The 23192-nt window shown below is 36.1% G+C and overlaps 1 protein-coding gene across 1 annotated transcript in view; it reads left to right on the top strand.

Annotated features, from left to right (window-relative positions):
- The window catches only part of myo9ab (myosin IXAb), a 709890-nt gene that overhangs the window by 59078 nt on the left and 627620 nt on the right, over nucleotides 1–23192 (top strand). The window contains 12 exon segments of the mRNA XM_042752793.1: nucleotides 1711–1873; nucleotides 1966–2333; nucleotides 3360–3385; nucleotides 3486–4104; nucleotides 4558–4630; nucleotides 6037–6137; nucleotides 7609–7712; nucleotides 8700–8911; nucleotides 10909–11025; nucleotides 11126–11335; nucleotides 11411–11458; nucleotides 11552–11663. Of these exon segments, the coding sequence (XP_042608727.1) occupies nucleotides 1711–1873; nucleotides 1966–2333; nucleotides 3360–3385; nucleotides 3486–4104; nucleotides 4558–4630; nucleotides 6037–6137; nucleotides 7609–7712; nucleotides 8700–8911; nucleotides 10909–11025; nucleotides 11126–11335; nucleotides 11411–11458; nucleotides 11552–11663 (2153 nt within the window).

Here is a 23192-nt window from a genome sequence, read left to right as displayed (position 1 = left end):
AAACAATATCTCTACAACCCCCCCCACCCCCCAACTCCACACACCCACCCCACACATCCGACCATCCAACCCCCACACCCCCCCCCCCATGAACCCCCCCCCACCCCCGTACCACAGCCACACCTCCCCACACCCCCCACCCCCCACACCACCCCCCCACCCCCCACCCAAACCCCCCCCAAGACACCCCCCCCACCCAGGCGCACGCCTAGACGCCGTGCGGTAGGTACCCACCAGTCCGTAATCATCGGTGATCACACCGCCGGGCCCACCGCCCCAGCCCCACCCCCACACACCATCCCCACACCAGCACACACACACACACTCTCACTGTCACACACTCTCTCTTCCTCTCTCTCTCTCCCCCTTTTTCTCACAACCCCCCCACACACGCCCTCTTCCCCAAATGACACTCCCACTCTCCCCCCTCCCTTTCACATGGACCATTTCTGACCACACTCCCAGTTCCCGTCGTTCTACGCACATCTGCAAAGCTGGTCCCACACACGAGGCACTTCTCTCCTCCCTCCCCTCACTGCTTTCCCCCCATTTTACCTGTCACCCTGACCTCCCCCCCCCCCCCCTGAGCGGCCCCCACTCACACACACAACTCACATGCAACACCTTCACACCACACAATCACATCACCCTCTCTACACCCACACACACCACACACACTCTCACTGTCACAGACTCTCTCTCTCTCTCTCTCTCTCTCACCCACATTCCACCGCACACAACCCCACACCCCCACCCTCAACATGCCGCACTGGTCCTACACACACGACCACTTCACACACACACACACGCACACGTCGACACTCCTCACACACACCACATCACACACACACACACACCACACAACACCACACGCCGCGCAACACACGACACACACACACCACCCTTCTCTCACACACACACACACACTCTCACACACAACCACACACACACACATCACACTCTCATCTCACACACTCACACACACACACCACATCACACACAGCACACAATAACCACACTCTTCTCTCACACACTCACACACACACATCACATGCACACACACCATGCACACCCACAATCACACACCACTCTCACACACACACTCACACTCAACACACACACACATCTCTCTCTCGCACACACTCGTCCACACACACACACATCACCACACACACACACTCTCTCTGCCACACACACACCACACCACACAGCACACCACGACTCTCAGACACCACACACACACACACACACAACTCTCTCTCTCACACCACTCCTCACATCACACACTCACATGCACACACAACACACACAACAATCAACAACACCCTCTCTCACACACATCACACACACACGGACAACACCACACACCACCAACATGCATTACCACACTGCAAGACACAACACTCACCACTCCTTACACACACCTCTCACACACACACACACACACACACACTTACACACTCACACAAGTCTTACACACACACACTCTGACAACACAACTCTTACACACACACACACCTCTCGCACCCACACACAACAACACAACACACACACACCCTCTCACACACCACACACACACACACACAAAGACACACACTCACACTCTTACACACACTCTCACACACACACACACTCTTACACACACACACTCTCACCACACACCCACGTGTCCGCGATGCTGAGTTGCTCTGTGTGTGTGTGTCACGGAGGGTTCCTGCGGGAGCGTCCTGCGGCAGCGTCTGCACCGGAGCTAGTCTTCATCAGGATGGTTGTTGAGGAGGATCGTGTGTCTGAAGAGGGACGCTTCAGGGACGCAGCAGCGAGAGGAGACGCTTCTGACAGACAGAGACGGAGCCGCTACACTTCAGTACAGGTAGCACTGCCTTTCTGTCTCATGTTAGTAGCTAGTATGCAGTGTGTAGAGCACAGTAATCAGTGTTGTGTGTGTTTCTGCTCTCAGCGCAGTCACTTGTTATGTTAGTAGCTAGTATGCAGTGTGTAGAGCACAGTAATCAGTGTTGTGTGTGTTTCTGCTCTCAGCGCTGGTGGAGGGTGTGTGTGACTCGCGCTGACGCAGAGCTCCAGCAGGGGGCGGCGGTGTGTCTGCAGACGGCCTGGAGAGGCTTCAGAGAGCGCCAGCTGTTCCTGCGGCGGAGGAGAGCGGCGCTGATCATCCAGACGAGCTGGAGGAGAGTCCTGCAGACACGACACTCGGCCGCGTGCCTCATACAGTCCTCCTGGAGGAGCCTCAGACAGAGACGCCGCTTCCTGCAGCAGCGCCGCGCCGCCGTCACGCTACAGGCCGCCTGCAGGGGGCAGCGCGAGCGCCACAGGTCAGTCAACACCTGCACCAATGCCTTGGCAGATGCTTTTAGTCAAAGAGATTGCATTGCCTTAAAGGGGCAAATTTGGGTCAGTTCATGCTTTCCCTGGGAGTCAAACTTGTGAACTCGAACCTAACCTTGAATAAATATCTGCTTGTGATTACTAAACAGATTAATCTGATAAATGGACTAATTAAGCTTATTTATGAGAGAGATATCTCATAGGTGTAGGATGAGGTGAAGAGTTATTTTTTTGGATTTGAAATATATTTATTTTTCTTTAATTATATATATTATATATATATATATATATATATACATAAATATATATATCGTATATTATATATATATTAATAGATATATATAATGTTGTTGATTGTTTTCTTTTAGATTTTTTTATGAGCAAAAATATTATAATTGTTATATGTTTTTAGTCATTTTAATTAAATTGCATGTTATTGTAATGATTTATAATAAGGATGTAAATTAATCAATTATGATAAATGGACAAATTAAACATATTTATGAGCTTATTAGTCATTTCTTAAACTTAATGAAATATGTAGATTATATATGTAAAAAATATTTTATTCAATTTCATATAAAAAAATTTAGCAAAAAAATATTATAGCAAAAATATAATTATTAAAACATTATATATTAAAATACTTTAAAAAAAATAGTATTTTAGTATTTTTATTTTAGAGTTTTAGTATCAAAATAATCTAATTGTTATATTTTATTTTAGGTTTATTTATCTATTTTTACCCCACTCGATTAATGAGCTATTATTCAGTGTTATATCAGAAAAGTAATGTGTACATGTAGATGTCACTCATAGGTCTCGGATGAAGAGTCATTTCTTAAAAATATTAGATTTAAATTACTTTTTAAAATAGCATTTTATAATTAAGTATTAAAAATATAATTAAAATAAATAAATAAATAACTTTAAAGAAAGAAAGAAAATATTAAAATCTAGTTTATGTCCTTATTGGATGAAAGTGTCATAAATGTATGTTGTTTTTTCCCAAGGTGCCGCATTCTTCGAGAACAGACACGTAGAGAAAAAACCCCTCTAAAAAAACACTGAACAAAAATTTACAAAACAAACAACAAAACCCAACCGAACTCAGCCGGCCGAAGCTCCCAGAAGCGTAGACGACAGCACGCTGAAGACACCCACCCAAAAGAGCAAATCAAAACACAAAAGCAGCTACACAAAGCCACCTCCAGCAAACAACCTCCACAAAGCAGATGCACAAAAACCAGAGCCGCGCTCCGCCTCAGTGGACGACGCGCTTCCCGCTCAGATCCCGCTCTGCACACATCTTCCCTCGGAGAGCCAAGACAGCTGCGAGCTCCTCGGCGAGCCCGAGCCGATGGAGGAGAACCAGAGCCGTCTGTCCCCCGTCAAACCTCACTTCCTACATCGCAGAAGCGAGGACAGCAGCCCGGTCGAGCAGGAGTCCGCTGTGGAGGAGGAGATCCCTGTAGACCAGAGCAGCCCGGAAGCTCTGCAGACACCCGAGACGATGGACGCGGAGGAGGTTCACAGAGAAACCCACCACAGAGCGAATGGATTGTCTTCTCCAGATCCTCCTGAGCCTCAGACCACCACGTCTTCTTCTTCCAAACCCCTCCAGCTGGACTCGAGGGACTCGGATCGTGAAGTGGCTTCAGAGCCCAAGAAGGAGGTTCAGAAGAAGTTTGTTGCTCAGAGCATCAGTATGAAGGAGAAGGCCTTCTCTCCCAAACGCAGCCGACTGACCTTCTCCAAGTGAGTTCACGTCAAGATCAGGGACGCAACGATTCACTCAACTCACAATTCGATTCACGATTCTCTATATATATATATATATATATATATATATATATATATTATATATATATATTATATATATATATATTATATATTTTTTTTTTTACAATATGAGATTCCTACAGCCCGTGTCTCTTTTATTAGGGCTATTGCTGCAACGTTTTCAACGCTTTATTGTGATTAATAATATAGTAAAATATTATTGAGAAAAGACTGGAGGGAACTCTTGCCGCACTTGCCGGGCTGATTTTGTCTCATTCGGACTACGACACGGTTCACATTTGTTTTGCACTTGTTTGATCTTTAGCATCTAATGCAGGATGACATGTGTGATACATTTGTAGTGTTTTTGCCCCTGTGACTTCCATGTGGGTGGATCCGGTCTGCTTTGTGTTTTTAGGTCTGATAAAGACCTGGTGAATCAGGAACGCCCATCACTGGCCATCCAGAGAGAGGCAGGATTCAGATCGTTAAAAACAGAGAGGTGAGGAACTTTATTTATTCACAATTTTAAATTGCAGAAGCATTTCTTTCTTTTTTCTTTCTTTTTCAATTTTGAAATGCTTTCTTTTATATTAATTTAGTTTTTTGTATTATTTAAAAAAAGTTTTTAGTATAAAACAGTATTTTTAATACTTTAAATCACTATAATTTAATATTGTTATTATAGTTATACTTTAATACTATACTATAATTTAATTTTTTTTTTTACATGTTTATTTATTTTTATTAAACAAATGTTATCTGTATTACTGTATACCTAAATATTATATATAATATAAAAAAATATTTTAAAATATAAAAACAATAATTTAAATACTATAATTATTATAATTATTAAATATAATACTAAAATACATAACTAAAAACTTTACTTTAATACAAATTTGTTACAATTTGTATTAATAATTAATTGTACGTATATTACTGTACGTCTATTATATATATTATTTCAAAATAGTTTAATAATTTATTGTAAAACTGCATTTTATTTTAAACTTTAATTGCTATAATTAGCATAGTTGTTAGTTATATTTTTTATAATATACTTATTTATAATATACATTATCTATATTATTGTAAAATTAAATATTATATAATAGTATACTAATTAGCATAGTTATTATAGTTATACTGTAATAACTATATTACTTGAATTACTCTACAGTGATTTTATTTTTATTTGTATTACATTTTTATATTTTATATTTGCTACTGTATATTTTTATTTGTAATATGTTATGTATATTTTTGTATATCTAAACATATGTGTGTGTGTGTGTGTTTTTAGTATAAATCCAATATTTTTAGTACTTTATACTGATTAGTATAGTTATATACAGTTGTTATTATAGTTATACTTAAAAAACTTTAATTACTCTATTATAATTGTATTTTTATTTATATTACATTTTTATATTTTATATGCATTGTTGTTTTATAAAATATTAGCTATATTACTGTGTTACTGTACATTATTTCTGTAATGTTATATCTATATTAAATATTTTAATTATATTATTAGTATAAAATATTATATTATAAATATGCATATTATATTTCTTTCTCAGAGATTTGAGTGACTATGATGATTTGTTTTAAGCATTAAAGTTTTTTTTTTTTTTAGCTCAATTGAATAAAAATAAAGCTGCATATATAGCTGTGAGATGAGTTTGAGTGATGAGTGTCTGTCAGTAGTTTTGACATCATCAATGTGAGCGATCAGGTGATCAGAGCGGCTCGTAAAAAGAAAGCGTGCATGGCCAGGACTCGCTCTGATCTCCTGAGCTGTGGATGCAGCACAGAGCTCGAGAGCTTTACGTGAGACACCCATCAGCCAGAAACGAAACCAGAACCAGATCTGATAACTGTTTTGTTTCCCATCTCAAGTCGTCTCAGAAAGAGCAGAAGAGGATCCAGAAGACCATGTCGTCAGGGGACCTTGGGAAAATGGATTCGCTCAGGAAGTCAATCTCCCAAACCGACAGCAGGTCAGATGGGCTTCAGTCCTTCTGCTGGCTGATCAAAACAAAACTCACTGTTTTAGGGCTGCATCATATATAGAAAGAAAACTGATATTGTTCAGGTGTCAGGCTGCCATGTTAAAAAAATGTTTGTTTGAAAAGAAAGCAATTAAGACAATATTGTAATGTAATATTTTACAATATTTATGTAATTATAATTAAAATAAATCATTTTAAAATGTAATCATTTTTAATTTAATTTATTTTTTACAATAAAATTGTATTATTACAATATATTTCTTAATTAGTTTAATATATTTAATGAAAATTACAATAAAACCATAATAATTGTTAGTATTTTATAGTCATAGAATTGGTCAAAAGCAGCACGAAAATTATTATTGTAATTTTACGGTACATTTATTTAATTATAATTAAAATAAATCATTTAAAAAAAAAAATTTTTTTACAATTTTTTCAATAAAATTGTATTGTTACAATATATTTCTTAATTAGTTTAATATATTTAATAACTACAATAAAATCATAATAATTTTTATTATTTTATAGAATTGGTCAAAAGCAGCGTGGCCTATGAACACTCAAGTGAAAAGAGATTTTTTTTGTTTATAAAAACTTTCGTAACATCTCGCCCCTTCTTAGGGTGTTACTTGTGACACCATGTCTACAGGAATGTAGTCTTCGACTAGCCTATAATACAACACTCATAAACAATAGCCATAATTACATGCAAAGTAACCCTACAAACAAACCCAAATACCCTATCCGATATAGTAAGCGACCATGGGGTCATTCTCACAAATCCGTGCCTTTTCCCACGAACTTGGGAAGTTAATCGGTATTTTACACAATATCCATGAAAATGAAGACCCCTTAAAATGACAAGAAATTGTATTGTGCCATCTTCAGGCTATGTAGGTTAACTTATTTTTTTTTTCTGCCAAAAAAACAAAAATCTATTTTTATATCGTGCAGCCATATTCTATTTGCTTTCATTATGTTCCATGTCTTTTTGTAAATGATTCACATTAGTGCAATGAAAAATGTGTCCCTGCAGCACAAAACCCAGTCTTAAGTTCTCTGGGGTATTATTTGTAGCAATAGACAACAATACACTGTATGGGTCAAAATTATCCAGTTTTCTTTTATGCCAAAAATCATTAGGATATTAAGTAAAGATCATGTTCCATGTTCTACCATAAATATATCAAAACTTAATTTTTGATTAATAATATGCATTGCTAAGAACTTCATTTGAACAACTTTAAAGATGATTTTCTCAATATTTAGATTTTTTTGCACCCTCAGATTCTAGATTTTCAAATAGTTGTATCTCAGATAAATATTGTCCTCCTCACAAACCACACATCAATGGAGAGATGATTTATTCAGCTTTCAAATCTCAATTTCTAAAAATTGACCCCTATGACTGGTTTTGTGCTCCAGTGTCTCACATAATCTTTTAATCCATTTTTAGGGTCAGAGGCAAAATGCGGTTCTGGAGTAAGAGCAAACATGGCGATAAAAAGATGTCCACCAGGGAGCGCTCCGCAGATTCAGAGCTCAACGACCGGAGGAACGGTGTGTGACGATGTTCTCTCATTTTTAACTCATCTCCATATGAGTCCTGTCCAGTGTTGCCAACTTAGCATTTTGTTGCTAAATTTAGCAACTTTTTTCTTCCAAAAGCACCTAGCAACAAATTTTGCTATTTTTAAAATTTATTTGGCAACTTTTAGCAACTTTTGACTCAAGTGACTCGAATGATAAAAAAGGCACACATTTACCATTTAAATTATACAAAAATATGCCTAGCAGTACACAAATCGTGTGAATTAAGTTAGTTGCTGTTTACAATCGTTTAATAATAATAATAAATTATTTCATAATTTAATAATTGTTCATTTATAATATAATAATATATAATAATATATAATACTTTGTTAGTAGCTTGTACTTGTGATCGTTGATCAGTTAGTACGTTGTTAGAAAAATATTAATAAAAAATTTAAAAGGTACTAATAATCTTCCAAGACATTATCTGTTATCCATTATCTGTTGTAACCCTGTAACCCAAAAACACAAAATACAATGCATAATTAAAAATGCAGGTAAAAATCAATACAGTAAATCCCTTCATATTAACATAGTAGATTTTGCCCTATTTTACACACTTTTGTGTAGCACACTAACTAACTAGTAATACACTGCTTAAAAGTATAGTTGTTCAGAATGTGTAGTTTTACTTGTTTACCAGCTAATAAAAAATACTTAAATTGTATTCGTTCAAAAATGCGTACGTTTTCAAAAATTCAATGTATTTTAAAATAGTTATTTACTGTTAATGTTAATGTTATATTATGCATTTATATTATTTTATGAACGAATCTAAATTAACAGATGTAAAAGATATTTTTTGCTGAAATATCATGTAGTGATACAATTTTGCGCAGAGACATCACAACGTCATTTTGCAACTTTTAGCAACAAATCGACCTTCCTTTAGTGACTTCCCTTGAAAATTAGTTGACAACACTGGCCCCGTCTACAATGGTTTCTGTCTCGCAGACTCTCCTCAGGGAAGCCGTGAGCCGTCGGAGCGCGGACGCGACAGCAAGGAGAACCGTGAGCCGATGATGGGCATGATGTCGATGAAGAGGAGACGCAGTGTGAAGATCAGTAGCGTGTCTCTAGAATCGTCCGCCTGGCAGAACGACTCGCTGCACATCCTCACCAGCACTGCAGACTATCGCAGCATGAACGACTTCCTCATGAAGAAGGTGTGTGCGTTTCCTCGTTTATTCATTTATATCCAAGACTTTAGGTTCAGTCATGTAAACATGTTCAGAAATGGACTAGAATATATAGTTACCTCATTCAAGAAATTTAGTGTAAGTTGTTCATAAAATATTCTTGTGTAATCTGTTGCATTCAGTATAGTTAAATGTGTTTTTGTGACAATTTGCATAAAAATAGTTTTACGCAACAATTTTATATTACGTAAAATGTTTTTGCGCAACTGTAGAATTGTCACTATAATTAAGAATAGCTTTACTAATGAATTTCTGCGTAATGTATGAATAGTTTTATGTGACAATCTGCGAAAGAGTAGTTTTATGCAAAAGTTGACATTAGAATGTTTTTGTACAACTGTAGAATTGTCACCATATTTTACTTAATAGATTTTCTGCTAAATTGTTTGTAAATCATTATAGCGTAAATTGTACTATAACAGTTTTAGAAATTAATTTCTGGGTAAATTGTCGCATTCAGTTTACATATGAACGGTTTTATGAGACTTTTTTGAAAGAAAACCTTTATGCAACAATTTATATTGGAATGTTTTTGTGCAACTTTAGAATTGTCACTATAATTTACTCAAGAAAAGTTTCACAGATTAATTTCTGTGTAAATTGTTTGCAAAAACTATTCTTCCGTAAACTGTTGAATTAATTTTAAATATGAATGATTTTATGTGAGTACTCACGAAAGAATACTTTTACGCAACAATTCACGTTAGAATGTTTTTGTGCAACTACAATTGTCACTACAATTTACTTAACAGTTTTGCGAATTAATTTCTGTGTAAATTATATGTAAAACTATTCTTCCATAAACTGTCACATTAATTTTAAATAAAAAAATTTTTTGACTACTCACGAAAGAATAGTTTTACGCAACAATTTACGTTAGATTGTTTTTGCGGGACTATAATTGTCACTACTATTTACTTAATAGTTTTGCGAATTAATTTCTGTGTAAATTTTTCGTAAAGCCATTCTTGTGTAAACTGTTGCATTAAAATTACCTAAAAATGGTTTTATGTGACAATTTACGAAAGAATACCTAATAATTTATGTAAAAATCATAGACTGTAGAATTGTCATCAAATAATTTTACGAATGATTACAAATTGTTTTTAAAACCATTATTTTGTAAACTTCTGAATTGTTTACACACTGTATTCTTCTGTAATCTTCCATATGCAGTTTTGATAAGAATTGTTTTATGTGACAATTTCAGTAAGAAAACTTTTAACAAACATTTATACAAGAATGGTTTGGTGCAACTGGTGTTGTTGCAATAATTTACATAAGAATATTTTTAAAAACAAATATCTTTGCCAGTTGTTTGATAGCTTGAGACAATCAATTTACGTAAAAATGTTTTTTACGACAATTTTTGTAAGAACAATTTTGCACAGCATTTTTTTATTAATGTTTTTTCATGAAAGAATGGTTTTGTGCAACTAGTATTGTCACCATAATCAATGTAACAATATTTATTACAAGCAAATATCTTTGCAAATTGTTCATAAACAATTTGTTGAACCTGTCACATTCTATTTAGGCAAGAATAGTTTTGCACAACTTATGTAAGAAAATTATTCAACAAACAATAATAAAGATAAAAATAAAATAATACTAATACAACTACACAAACAAACAATAAATAAAATATTATGAATAAAATAAAAAAAAAAACTTCCAAATCAAAATTAAAATAAAACCATTCTTGTGTAACACGTAAAATTCAATTTACATAAAAATTGTTCTGTATGGCTTTTTTGTCTGTATTGCATTTTTTTATATCTGTGTAAATTATTCGTTAAATATTTCTTGCATGAAAGCATCACTTTCAGTTTGCACAAGAAAGGTTTTACATAATTTAATAAGAATTGTCACGGGAAAATGTCTTTAATGGAGGTATAATTTAAAATTGGAAGAATCTTTGTATTATTCAAAATATCAAAAATCTCTCTTTTGACGTTTCGTAGATCAGCGATCTAGAAGCTGAAGACAGTCAGAAGGACACACCTGTGGATGTGGTTTTCAAGAAGGCCCTGAAAGAGTTTCGCCTCAACATCTTCAACTCGTACTCTACTGCTCTGGCCGTGAGTTTCTGAAATCCAGAATTTTACAGTGACTTCAAAGCAACCCAGAAAACAATCTTCTCACCTCCAAAATCTCACCCTAAATGTGTCTCACCTTCAGATGGATGATGGCAGGAGCATTCGTTATAAAGATCTCTACGCTCTGTTCGAACACATCTTAGAGAAGAACATGCGTCTGGAGCAGAGCAATAGCAAGGTAAAGCATCTCTCTCTTGGTCTGCAAACGGTTAAAGTCTGGGTCAACACCTTCAAAGTCTTCCTCGATGAGTTCATGATGGAATACAAGCCAATGAATGGAACCATCAGCAAGGTAAAGCATCTCTCTCTTGGTCTGCAAACAAGCATCGTTCTCCAAAACTCTTCTGAGAATTTTTATTTTTTTCAGGCTCCTAAACCTGAGAGGAAGAAGAGGAGGAAAAAGGAATCAGACACTGTCAGTCATTTAGATCATTATACTTGTGTAAAAGGCTTTATGAATTCTATGTTAACTCTATTAACATCTTCAGCACTCTGCTGCCCTCTGCAGGTGGAAGAGCACATGGGTCACATCTTTAAATCCACTCAGTACAGCATCCCGACCTACTGCGAGTTCTGTTCGTCTCTCATCTGGATGATGGACAAAGCGTGTGTCTGCAAACGTGCGTTCATTTTTATATTTCAGCCTGGAAAAGTTTAAACTCTTAATATTGTAATAGTTAAAAATGGGACTCGAACAAGAGTGTTTTCATGGCTTCATTTTGTTCTCTTATTTACAGTAGTATTGTAATTCTCACAAAACACATTAAAGTGTGCTTAAAGAAAATGTATTTTTGTGCCAGAATTATTATCATTAAAAAAAAAACAAAAATAGAACATTTTCTTTACTGAAATAAAATAAAATAAAATATATAAAACTTAGCTAAAACGTTCAGCCTAGTTCTAATTTTTTGGGTTAGTGTAAAGTTGATAGTACTAAAAATAACTACATTTATGTTTAATAAACTAAAACTTATTTTAAAACAAATACTCTATGCCATATATATTCTATATGGTATTTTTAAAGTACAATTCAATTCAAAATATTAACAAAATCTTTAATAACACAAAAATAATACTGGTAATAATGACTGGTTTTGCGATTCAGTCCATCATAGCCTGGAGTTTCTCTATCAGTGTTCGTTCTGCTTTTACACCGTATTTTAATTCGAGTCATATAAGGTCTTTCTTCCTAGTCTTGAGAGCCAGTAAATTCGCTGGTTCTTTCCTGTAAATTCGTCCGTTTTCATCTGGACATGATCGATAACGGGCACATTTTCCTGTTGATGTGAGTGGGAAACGTGATGCTGGTGCCTCAGACAATCCGCCGTTAACCGTGTGCTTGTGTTTCTGGTTTTCTTCCAGTCTGTCGCTATGCATGTCACAGGAAGTGCTGTCTGAGGATGACCACGCACATGCAGTAAAGAAGGTAAGAACGCTTTTAAAATACCTTACTGTCTGGGTTTTCTCTCTCTCATATGACAGATGATCATCAGTTGTATATGACTGCTGTAAGAGTGAACTTTGAAATCAACAGTCTTTGAATCTTTGTGCCTCAAACCTTCATTACAGTCAAAAGGTTTGTCAAGACAAACTCTGATGTTGGCTTGAGGAAGACCTGTAGTAGATTTACAAGCTTGAAGTTCTAGGGGGGGGGGTGTTGCTATGTTTTGCTAGGATGTACTATGCGGTTGTGAGGGTGTTCTATATGATTGGTATGCAGTTGTCCACGGTGATCTGGTGGTTGCTAAGGTGTTGCTGGTGGTTGCTAAGGCGTTTGCTATGCAGTCTCTGGTGTTGCTACATTTTTTCAATGATGTTATTACTACATTGCTACTATGATGTTACTGTATGGTTGGTATGCAGTGGGTGAATGATCGAACGGTTCTACCTGTCCAGGTGTTTGGGGTAGTTGCTAAGGTGTTCTGGTAGTAGTTAGGGTGTTGCTATGCAGTTACTAAGTATTCTGGGTGGGTGCTACTAGGGTGTTGCTATGTTGTTACTATGATGTTAAAAACCGTAGCACTGCATTTGTGAGGGTGTTCTCTATGTTGTTAGTTGCAGTGTGTCCAGGTGTTCTGGGGTAGTTGCTAAGTTGTTCTGGTAGTAGCTAGGGTGTTGCTATGCAGTTACTAAGTATTCTGGGTGGTTGCTACTAGGGTGTTGCTATGTGGCTACTAGGGTGTTGCTATGTGGTTACTATGATGTTACTATGCATTTGTGAGGGTGTTCTCTATGGTTGTTAGTTATGCAGTTGTCCAAGGTGTTCTGGTAGTAGCTAGGGTGTTGCTATGTACTTACTACGTATTCTGGGTGGTTGCTACTAGGGTGTTGCTATGGGCTACTAGGGTGTTACTATGCATTTGTGAGGGTCGTGTTCTCTATGGTTGTTATGCAGTTGTCCAGGTGTTCTGGTAGTTTCTAGGGTGTTGCTATGTACTTACTAAGTATTCTGGGTGGTTGCTACTAGGGTGTTGCTATGTACTTACTAAGTATTCTGGGTGGTTGCTACTAGGGTGTTGCTATGTGGCTACTAGGGTGTTACTATGCATTTGTGAGGGTGTTCTCTATGGTTGTTATGCAGTTGTCCAGGTGTTCTGGTAGTTTCTAGGGTGTTGCTATGTACTTACTAAGTATTCTGGGTGGTTGCTACTAGGGTGTTGCTATGTTGTTACTATGATGTTACTATGCATTTTGTGAGGGTGTTCTCTATGGTTGTTATGCAGTTGTCCAGGTGTTCTGGGTAGTTGCTAAGGGGTTTCTGGTAGTAGTTAGGGTGTTGCTATGCAGTTACTAAGTATATTCTGGGTGGTTTGCTACTAGGGGTGTTGCTATGTGGCTACTAGGGTGTTGCTATGTGGTTACTATGATGTTACTATGCATTTGTGAGGGGGGTTCTCTATGGTTGTTTATGCAGTTGTCCAGGTGTTCTGGTAGTAGCTAGGGTGTTGCTATGTACTTACTAAGTATTCTGGGTGGTTGCTACTAGGGTGTTGCTATGTGATGTGGCTACTAGGGTGTTACTATGCATTTGTGAGGGTGTTCTCTATGGTTGTTATGCAGTTGTCCAGGTGATCTGGTAGTTTCTAGGGTGTTGCTATGCAGTTACTAGAGTTTTCTGGGTGGTTGCTACTAGGGTTGTTGCTATGTACTTACGAAGTATTCTGGGTGGTTTGCTACTAGGGTGTTGCTATGTGGTTACTATGATGTTACTATGCATTTGTGAGGGTGTTCTCTATGGTTGTTATGCAGTTGTCCAGGTGTTCTGGTAGTTTCTAGGGTGTTGCTATGCAGTTACTAGAGTTTTCTGGGTGGTTGCTACTAGGGTGTTGCTATGTGGTTGCTAGGATGTTACTATGCAGTTGCGAGGGTGTTCTGTATGGTAGGTATGGTCAGTTGTCCAGGTGTTGTAGGTCGTTGCTAGGGTGTTGCTATGCAGTTGATAGATATTTGGTAGGGCTTTTTTATCAGTAAAGCCGGTTCTGTAATCAGCAGTAAATCTCCATCGACATGCTTTCAGATCATTTCAGATGGAGGCAAGCATTTACTACACAGAGCTGTAGTTCACTGAAAATTTACGCAAAAAAAATCACAAACAGTATTCACGGCATGATTATGAAATCGAAGAAATCGTTCTTCGATTTCGATAATGACAGGCTGTTTGCGTAGCTTGTCAGTGAACTACGGCTCGTGTAGGTAAATGCTGCTCCTTCTGAAAGCATGTTTACAACATTTCTATAACCATGTTTTTTACTTCAAACTCACTTCATAACGCTCAGTCGAGTGTTAGTCACGGTTGAATCAATGATAGCAGTTGAATCTTCTATTTATTCAGCTTCCGTTATAGGGATTTCCTGGTTTTGTTCTGTGGGGCATATTTAGCAGTTTTTGCACGGGAGATACATCTGGCCTTTCAGATGGAAATTCAGTGGACCCTGCTTAACTGAAAGATATGCATGACAATCGCAACATCTTGCCTAATCACGATTGTGATTTTCAATTCGATTTATCGTGCAGAGGCCATAGTATTTGGGGTGGTTAATACTAGGGTGTTCTGCTATGTGGTAGCTAGGATGTTGCTATGCAGTTGTTGTGTTCTGGATGGCTAGTTATGGAGTTTTTTCAAGTGTTCCTGGGTCATTGCTAGGGTGTTCTGGGTGGTTAGTATGCAGTTGTTCCAAGTGTTCTGGGGTGGTTGTTAGGGTATTGCTATGTAGTTACTAGGGTGTTTCTGGGTGGTTTGCTAGGGTGTCAACTAGGGTGTCCTCTCTCATATGATAAATGATGTTTCTGTGCAGTGACCAGTTGTATGTGAATCATCTTTGTGCTTGCAAACTTCATTACAGTCTGTCATTTTGTCATGTGATTCATTTGTGTACAGTCCTGGCCAAAAGGTTTTGGCAGTGACATAAATTTTATGTTTTGCAAAGTTTGCTGCTTCAGTATTTGTAGACTATTTTCCCACGTGTTCTATGGTATACTGAAAAACAATGATAAGCATATCATACAGCTTTTTAAAGGCTTTTATTGGCAAAAAATATATAATGAGTCAATATTTACAGTGTTGACCGTTGGTTCTTCATAACCTCTAGTATTCACTTGGGCACGCTGGATATTAGCTTCTGGGCCTGAAATCCTGACTGATATCGATCCATTCTTCCTTCCTTTTATAGAAATCAGTCTGCCTCTTGCAATCCATTTAGTATGATAGTGATTTCACCTGACTAGAGTACCTCATTCACACACTTTAACATGTGCTGGCTGATAATGATTAGTCAATTAATGTTTGCGGGTCATTTTGTGTCAGAATTTAAAAAAACAAAAGTAAATTTTTTGGCCAATGAAGCTTTAAGTAGTTATTTAAAATGCATCTGATCGACACAACAACAGCTTAAGCAGCAAACTTCGCAAAACACAAAATTGATGTCACTGCCAAAACTTTTGGCCATGACTGTATGTCCTCTATGTATGTGTGTGTGTGTGCTCAGTTTGACCCCGAGCTGTCTTCACGGCAGTTTGGAGTAGAGTTGTCTCGTTTAACCCGAGCGATGAGAGAGCCGTCCCCCCTGGTGGTGGAGAAGCTGATCAACTACATCGAGATGCACGGCCTGTACACCGCGATGCATCTACAGGAAGAGTCTGGATCCCACCAATAAAATAAAGAACTCAAGCAGGGGCTGGGACACCGGTGAGCTATATGTCTATTTATTATAACATTTATTCAAGTAGCAAACTTTCACTGACGATGCGCCACATGTTTTGCTTTCATCGCAGATGCGAACAGTGTTCAATTTAGATGACTACAACATCCATGTGATCGCCAGCGTGCTGAAGCAGTGGCTGCGTGACCTTCCCAACCCCCTCATGAACTTTGAACTCTACGAGGAGTTTCTTTTCTCAGGGCTATGGGTAAGGGAGCATTTATGAAACGTTTTTAAATAATAAAACTGCTTATTTTCATACGTTCTTGTCCCCAAAACACTTAGAAATGTTCTGTTTTTTTCAGAAAAACTCAAAATCTTGAAAATAATCTTAAAAATTGTATAAAAAAAAATGACCCTAACCCTAACTCTAACCCTAACCCCTACCTAAACCTAACCCTAACCCTAACTCTAACCCTAACCCTAATCTAATGTAGTCAAATTAGTCATGGGGCAACGTCTTCTATCCCTTTAAGAAGATTGTTGTGAATTCTGTTCTCTTACTATTTTCTGCAAAATACTCATATTTTGGCTGATTCACCGTGGGGTATAATGTGTGTGTGTTGGTCATTTTGGCTGGTGTAGGTCTGCAGGATAACAGCGTGAGGTGGTTCAGGGGGTTTATTTTCGGTTCATCGATCAGCTCAGCCGGACTCACCTGAGCACACTGGAGAGACTCATATTCCACCTGGTCCGGTGAGACGATAGCCTGGATGCTTCTACTCCAATGCCTGCAGCGACAGCAGAAAGCTTGCAGTTATTTTAGCATGGTCAAATTTATGTTGGTTTGTTTCAGGATCTCATTCCAGGAGGAGACGAACCGCATGTCTTCAAACGCACTGGCCATCGTGTTTGCACCAGTGCACTGCGCTGTCCCGGACACCACCGACCCGTTACAGAGCGTCCGGGACATCAGCAAACCACCACCGCGTAAGACACGCTGTATACTTCAATGAGAACATAATACCAGTGAACCGCATATGATAGAAGCATATTTCAGCCATGCAAAAAAAAAAAAAGAAAAAATCTATATTATATATATTATATTATATTATTATTATTATTATTATTATTATTATTATTATTATTATTATTATTATTTTTTTTTTGTTTTTTTTTGTTAAGGTAATTGAAACTTTATATCGTCACAATTCAGGAAGTAGTAATTTTCCTCTGTGGCATAAAAAAATAACAAAACTAAGAAAAATATTCAAAAAAACTATAAAAAAAATATCAAAATTCTGCTGAATCTTTTTTACAATTGTGATAAGTAGACTCAGAATTCTGAGAAAAAAACTAAATCAGAATTCTAAGTAAAATAGTCAAAAATGCGAGACAAACTCAGAATTCTGCTGAATATTTTTTTTTTTTTAATTGTGAGAAGGAATCTCATAATTCTGTGAAAAAAGTAACAATTGTTAGAAATAAACTCCGTTAAAAAAGTTGTGAGAAGTGATGAACTCAGAATTCCTAAAAAAAAAAAAAAAAGTCAACATTGCAAGTAAACTCAGAATTCTAAATAAAAATAGTCAAAATTGTGAGACAAATTCAGAATTCTGTGGAAAAAGTCAGAATTCCCAAAAATATAAAATAATAATTGTTAGTTTACATTTTTCAAATGCCAGAGTATAAACTGTGAGAAAAATGATAAAAAGTCACAGTTACCTTATATTTTCTATTCCTTGGCAGTGAAACTAAGCTTCCATGTATAACTGCCTGTCGATTTTATGTTTTTTTGTAAAACAGCATGCAACAATAAAATGCCGGCCAGTTACCCATATGGTGTTATGAGCATGTTCAATACAATTAGCTTCCAACTTTCTCTTCTCAGGTGTGTGGAGCTGATCAAAACATCTGCTAGCAGATGATCTAGAACATATAAAGTCCCGTCTGAAGGATATCAACACACTGGAGTTTGCCGAGAACAAGCCCAGAGTCGTCTGAAAACGCAACATCCGGAGATCTATGGTGAGAGATACGACCCTCTCAGAGCCCCAGACTGACCCTAGACCTTCACCCTGACTGCCTGTCACAGCTCATGGCCTTCCTGTTCCCGTTTAAAAACCCCGCCCCCACTGTGAAGACGGCACTTTCCATGAATGTGTCCCGAGAATATATAGAGCCACAAATCACTGAATCGTTCCCCCCCAGTGTGTTGACAACTGTTGAGTATTTTACTTTAAAGATTATCCAACTTGATGATTTTGTCAAACATTCACATTTGATGGCTTGATATATATTATTATTATTATTGTTATTTATTCTATTTATTTTCTTTTTTAATTGTACACTGATAGCTTAATTTATGCTATATCTGTAATGATTTTTTTAACCATTCACACTTTGATAGCTCTAATTTAGGCTATAAATTTAAGACTGTATTAAGAATTGTTTATTTAATTTAAATTTAATATTTAATTAAAACATAACCTAATCTAAATTTGTTAATTTCTAAACATTCACATTTGATAACTTAATTTAGGCTATAAATATACATTTTATATATACACAACAGTAGTTATATATAATTTAAATTAAATGTAATATATTTTAATATAATTTTTTGCCTGTTTATTTTTGTTAATTTTAATGTAACATTAATATCTTAATTTAGCCTAATTCTGTGATCTTTATTATTTTTTAATTCATTCGCATTTAAAAAAATAATATATATAAAAAATATACATTTAATAATAAAAACTAAAAACTAATAAAACTATTATAATTTAATATAAATATAAATCATATGTATATATTATTTACATTTTATTATTAATCCTATAATCTTATTAATCTTTTATAATCTTTAATTTTGTTATCGTATTAATGTTTATAAATTATCTTTATTATTTTTTGAAACCAATCCCTTTTCTGTATATATATATATATATATAAAATAAACAGAACAAAATAAACCTAAAATATTAACGTATTATTTTCTCTTTATTTTATCATTAATGTTTAATGTTTAATTGCTAGAATCAAATTAAAAACAGACAAATCAGTGTTTTAAACCGTATTCAATCATGTCCTAAATTCTGCGATTCATGGTTGCAAAAATTGTGGAAACGTCACGTAAAATTATATTAAAAAAAAATAGGCTACACATAAATTTGAATCATTCTCAGTTGACGATCAGCTTTGTTTTTTTCCAATCGTCTTAGTTTGTCCCTCGTTCATGGAAAAGTGTCACACATCTTCACGTCCCGTTCTGTTTCCGGACAGACGTTCCTCTAATCCTGTTTTCTTCCCTTCACTCCTCCCCTGTCCTCTTCTCCCCAAGGACCTCCGTCTGGCCAGAAAACCAGTACTAATTGCGGTTAGGTTTATTGGCATTACAAGAACTGCACCCCCCCGGTATGTATCCACGAGTGCGTGTCCGCGTGTCATTCGTAAAGCGTCGTAGCCATCGCGTGTTTATTTGCATGTCACTGTTGAGGACTCGTTCCAGCTACTTCTGAAATGCTGTCGTGTGATTGGTTGTGAGGGAGCGGCCAGATGTCAAGTCTTTGTTTATTTTGCCGCTTGTCTTTGTGTGAACCGTGCATACGGCGTGCTGCTGTGTCACTAACACTTCCTCTTCTTTTATTCCTCCTGCATTCGCTTCTCGCTGCGTTAATAACACAGCCAAACGTGCAGTGAAGACGGTAAAGCTCAGTGACTGTGTGTGTGTGTGTGTGTGTGTGTGTGTGTGTGTCTGTCTTTAGGAAGTCGCAGTGCTGTCTGTCTTTCACCTGTTGAGCTGCAGTCCTCTAGACTTTGTGCTTTTATTCATTCACATGCAAACACAAGCCTAGAAACAATATATGGGGGGGGGGGGATTTTATATAAAGAATAATCTGACCTTTTATAATAAACAATATATACACACACACACACAAACCCACGTGTAAGTATATACACACACATACATGTGTACTGTATAGTATACACACACAACACACACACACACAATAATATCTATATATATATATATATAAAATTATTTTTAGTTATTTATTAATTACATTTAAACACTGTCTACTAGAGTAGCCAAATTTAACCTGGCAGTGGGATTGTAACAAAAATCTAAATTGCAATTCAAAAATAAAATAATAAATTAAATCAAAAAAAAATTACAATTAAAAAGTAACATTTATTAAATTAAATGTACATTTAAACGTTAATATTTTTTGTTACATTTTTTTAATATGAATTTAATTTAACTGTAAATAGTCAGGGCATCGAAATTACCAACAAATGCCTTTCTCTTAGATCCAAAAGCTTTAGTTTTTGCGCAATTATAATTATAATATTATAAATTATAACTTTTTGACATCTGAAAACTGATATTTCAAAAAGTTTTGTCACTTATTTTGGTTTGTTTAATGTTACATTGATTATCCTAAAACTTATGTTGTGTCTGTAACGTTAATTCTTTTTATAACAAATTTATATGTAATTGTTTAATTTAGTCTATATATTATATGAACACAATATTTATAAAAAAAAATTAGAATTGTCTATTTTTTTGTTCATTTAATGTTACATTTATAGCTTAATTTAGCTAAATTTGTAATTATGATTTTTCTTTGTAAACAATCACAATTGATATCTGAATTTATAATTATAAATGGCATACACGAGCACCACACACACACACAGACCACACACACACAAACACCCACACACACAGACACACACAACACATATACAATATATATGTTATATAATGTGTATAATTATAATGTCTATTTTTGTTAATGTTACATTGATGGCTTAATTTTAGGCCTAAAAGTCTGTAATTTTATTAGGAAGTTTATTGTTATTACTATTGTAGATGTTTAATGAGTTACATATAAATAACAATTTCATGCTTTCCGCTTGGGATACGAAAGCTTTAGTTTCTATGAATTGTAAACTCGGTCTTTTGACATCTGAAAACTGATATTTTCATCTATTTTTTTGATGTAATTATTAAGGTTTTTTAAAAACAGCCACCCTAGAGCTTCATATCCTGTTTTCTATACACTACCAGTCTAAAGTTTGGAATAATTATGATCTTTTTAGTCTTTTAATGCATTTATTTGATTAACAATTCAACAATAATATTCTAAATGCAACCTTGATCAGCATAAACAGACTTTTTTAAAAAATATTTTACAAATCTTAATTATTCCAAACTTGTACGTGTTGCAGTAATTTAATCCAAGTCTAGCATGACTCCACGTTTACTCACTGAATACTGGTTTATGCTCCGGTCTGCTGTTTTCTTCAGGGTAAGGCGCGTTTACGCAAAACCGGCCTCCACACGCCCTCGCCGCCGTTAAGCCCTCGGGCCGAGAGGGAGGAGCCAGGCGAGGAGGGGGCGGAGTCTGGGCTGACAGAACAAAACAACATGCAGCAGGAGGAGAACGTTTTGACTCAGCAGATAGAAAACCTGCAGAAAGAGAAGTTAGTAAAAACTTTGTGTCATGATTATCATGTGTGTCCTTGGAGCACAAAAGCAGTCTTAAGTAGCACAGATATATTTGTAGCAATAGCCAACAATACATTGTATGGGTCAAAATTATACATTTTTCTTTTGGGGGGGCATGCCAAAATCAATAGGATTATTAAGTAAAGATCATGTTCCATGAAGATATCTTTGTAAATTTTCCTACCGTTGTAACATATATCAAAACTTAATTTTTGATTAGTAATATGCATTGGTAAGAACTTCATTTGAAACAACTTTAAAGATGATTTTCTCAATATTTAGATTCCCCCCCCCCTCAGATTTTCAAATAGTTGTATCTCAGACAAATATTGTCCTCCTAACAAACCATACATCAGTGGAGAGATTATTTATTGATAGTGTATAATATCTCAATTTTTAAAAATTTACCTTATGACTGGTTTTTGTTGTCCAGGGTCAGATTTTATTGTCTAAATGTCTTACTTTCATAACATCGCTTTTACTTTAGGGAAGAAACTGACCTTTGAGATGCTGGCTCTGGATCCCAGAGCTCCGATGAACGAGATGCTGGAGTCGGAAGCGTCCATGACGGAAACAGCAGACAGCTCGGAAAACCTCATGGAGTCGGAAGGTGCCGCGGCCGCCAGCATGGGGGCGTCCGATCAATGGGGTAACGACGCTCATTTGTTTGCAAGAAGTAGTTTTAAACGGATAGTTCACCCAAAAAGGAACATTTCATTATCATTTACTCTTCTTCATGTCGGTCCAGAACCCATAAGACTTTGGTAAATCTTCAACTTAAGGAATTTTTAGCAAAACCTGAGAGGTTTCTGTTCCTCCTTTGAAAGCCCAGGCAACCAAAACTTAAAGATTCAAAAAGGTCATGCAGGTGTCGTAAACAGATCCATATGAATAAAGTGATTTAAAACAACATTCACTCACCTTAAAGACTTTATTTAGGTAGACACCATATTGAATTTAGGATGAAAACGAGGATGTGAGGTCTTTACAATGGCACACATTGTATAAAAGTCCTACATCATGTAATTTTCAACAACTTTCAAAACTGTTTTATGGCGTTTTTGTCTTCTGAAAGTCCGATTTGCATTAAACCTGAAAACCAATAAATCTGCAAACTCAGATCCTCTGGACAGAAGCCTCTCAGGTTTCATTAAAAACATCTTCATTTGTGACCCTGCAGCACAAAAGCAGTCTTAAGGAGCACAGGTATATTTTTTCTTTTATGCCAAATATCATTAGGATATTAAGTAAAAGATCATGTTCCATGAAGATATTTTGTAACACTTTCCTACTGTAAATATATCAAAACGTAATTTTTGATTAGTAATATGCATTGCTAAGAGCTTCATTTGAACAACTTTAAAGGCAATTTTCTCAGTATTTAGATTTTTTTAGTTGTATCTCAGCCAAATATTGTCCTATCCTAACAAACCATACATCATACATCAATGGAAAGATTATTTATTCAGCTGAAATAAATGGACTCTTATGAC

Source organism: Cyprinus carpio, chromosome B25 (assembly GCF_018340385.1).
Source record: "Cyprinus carpio isolate SPL01 chromosome B25, ASM1834038v1, whole genome shotgun sequence".
NCBI lineage: Eukaryota > Metazoa > Chordata > Actinopteri > Cypriniformes > Cyprinidae > Cyprinus > Cyprinus carpio.
The sequence above is the reverse complement of the archived record's forward strand: the minus strand, read 5'-3'. Positions and strand labels throughout refer to the sequence as shown.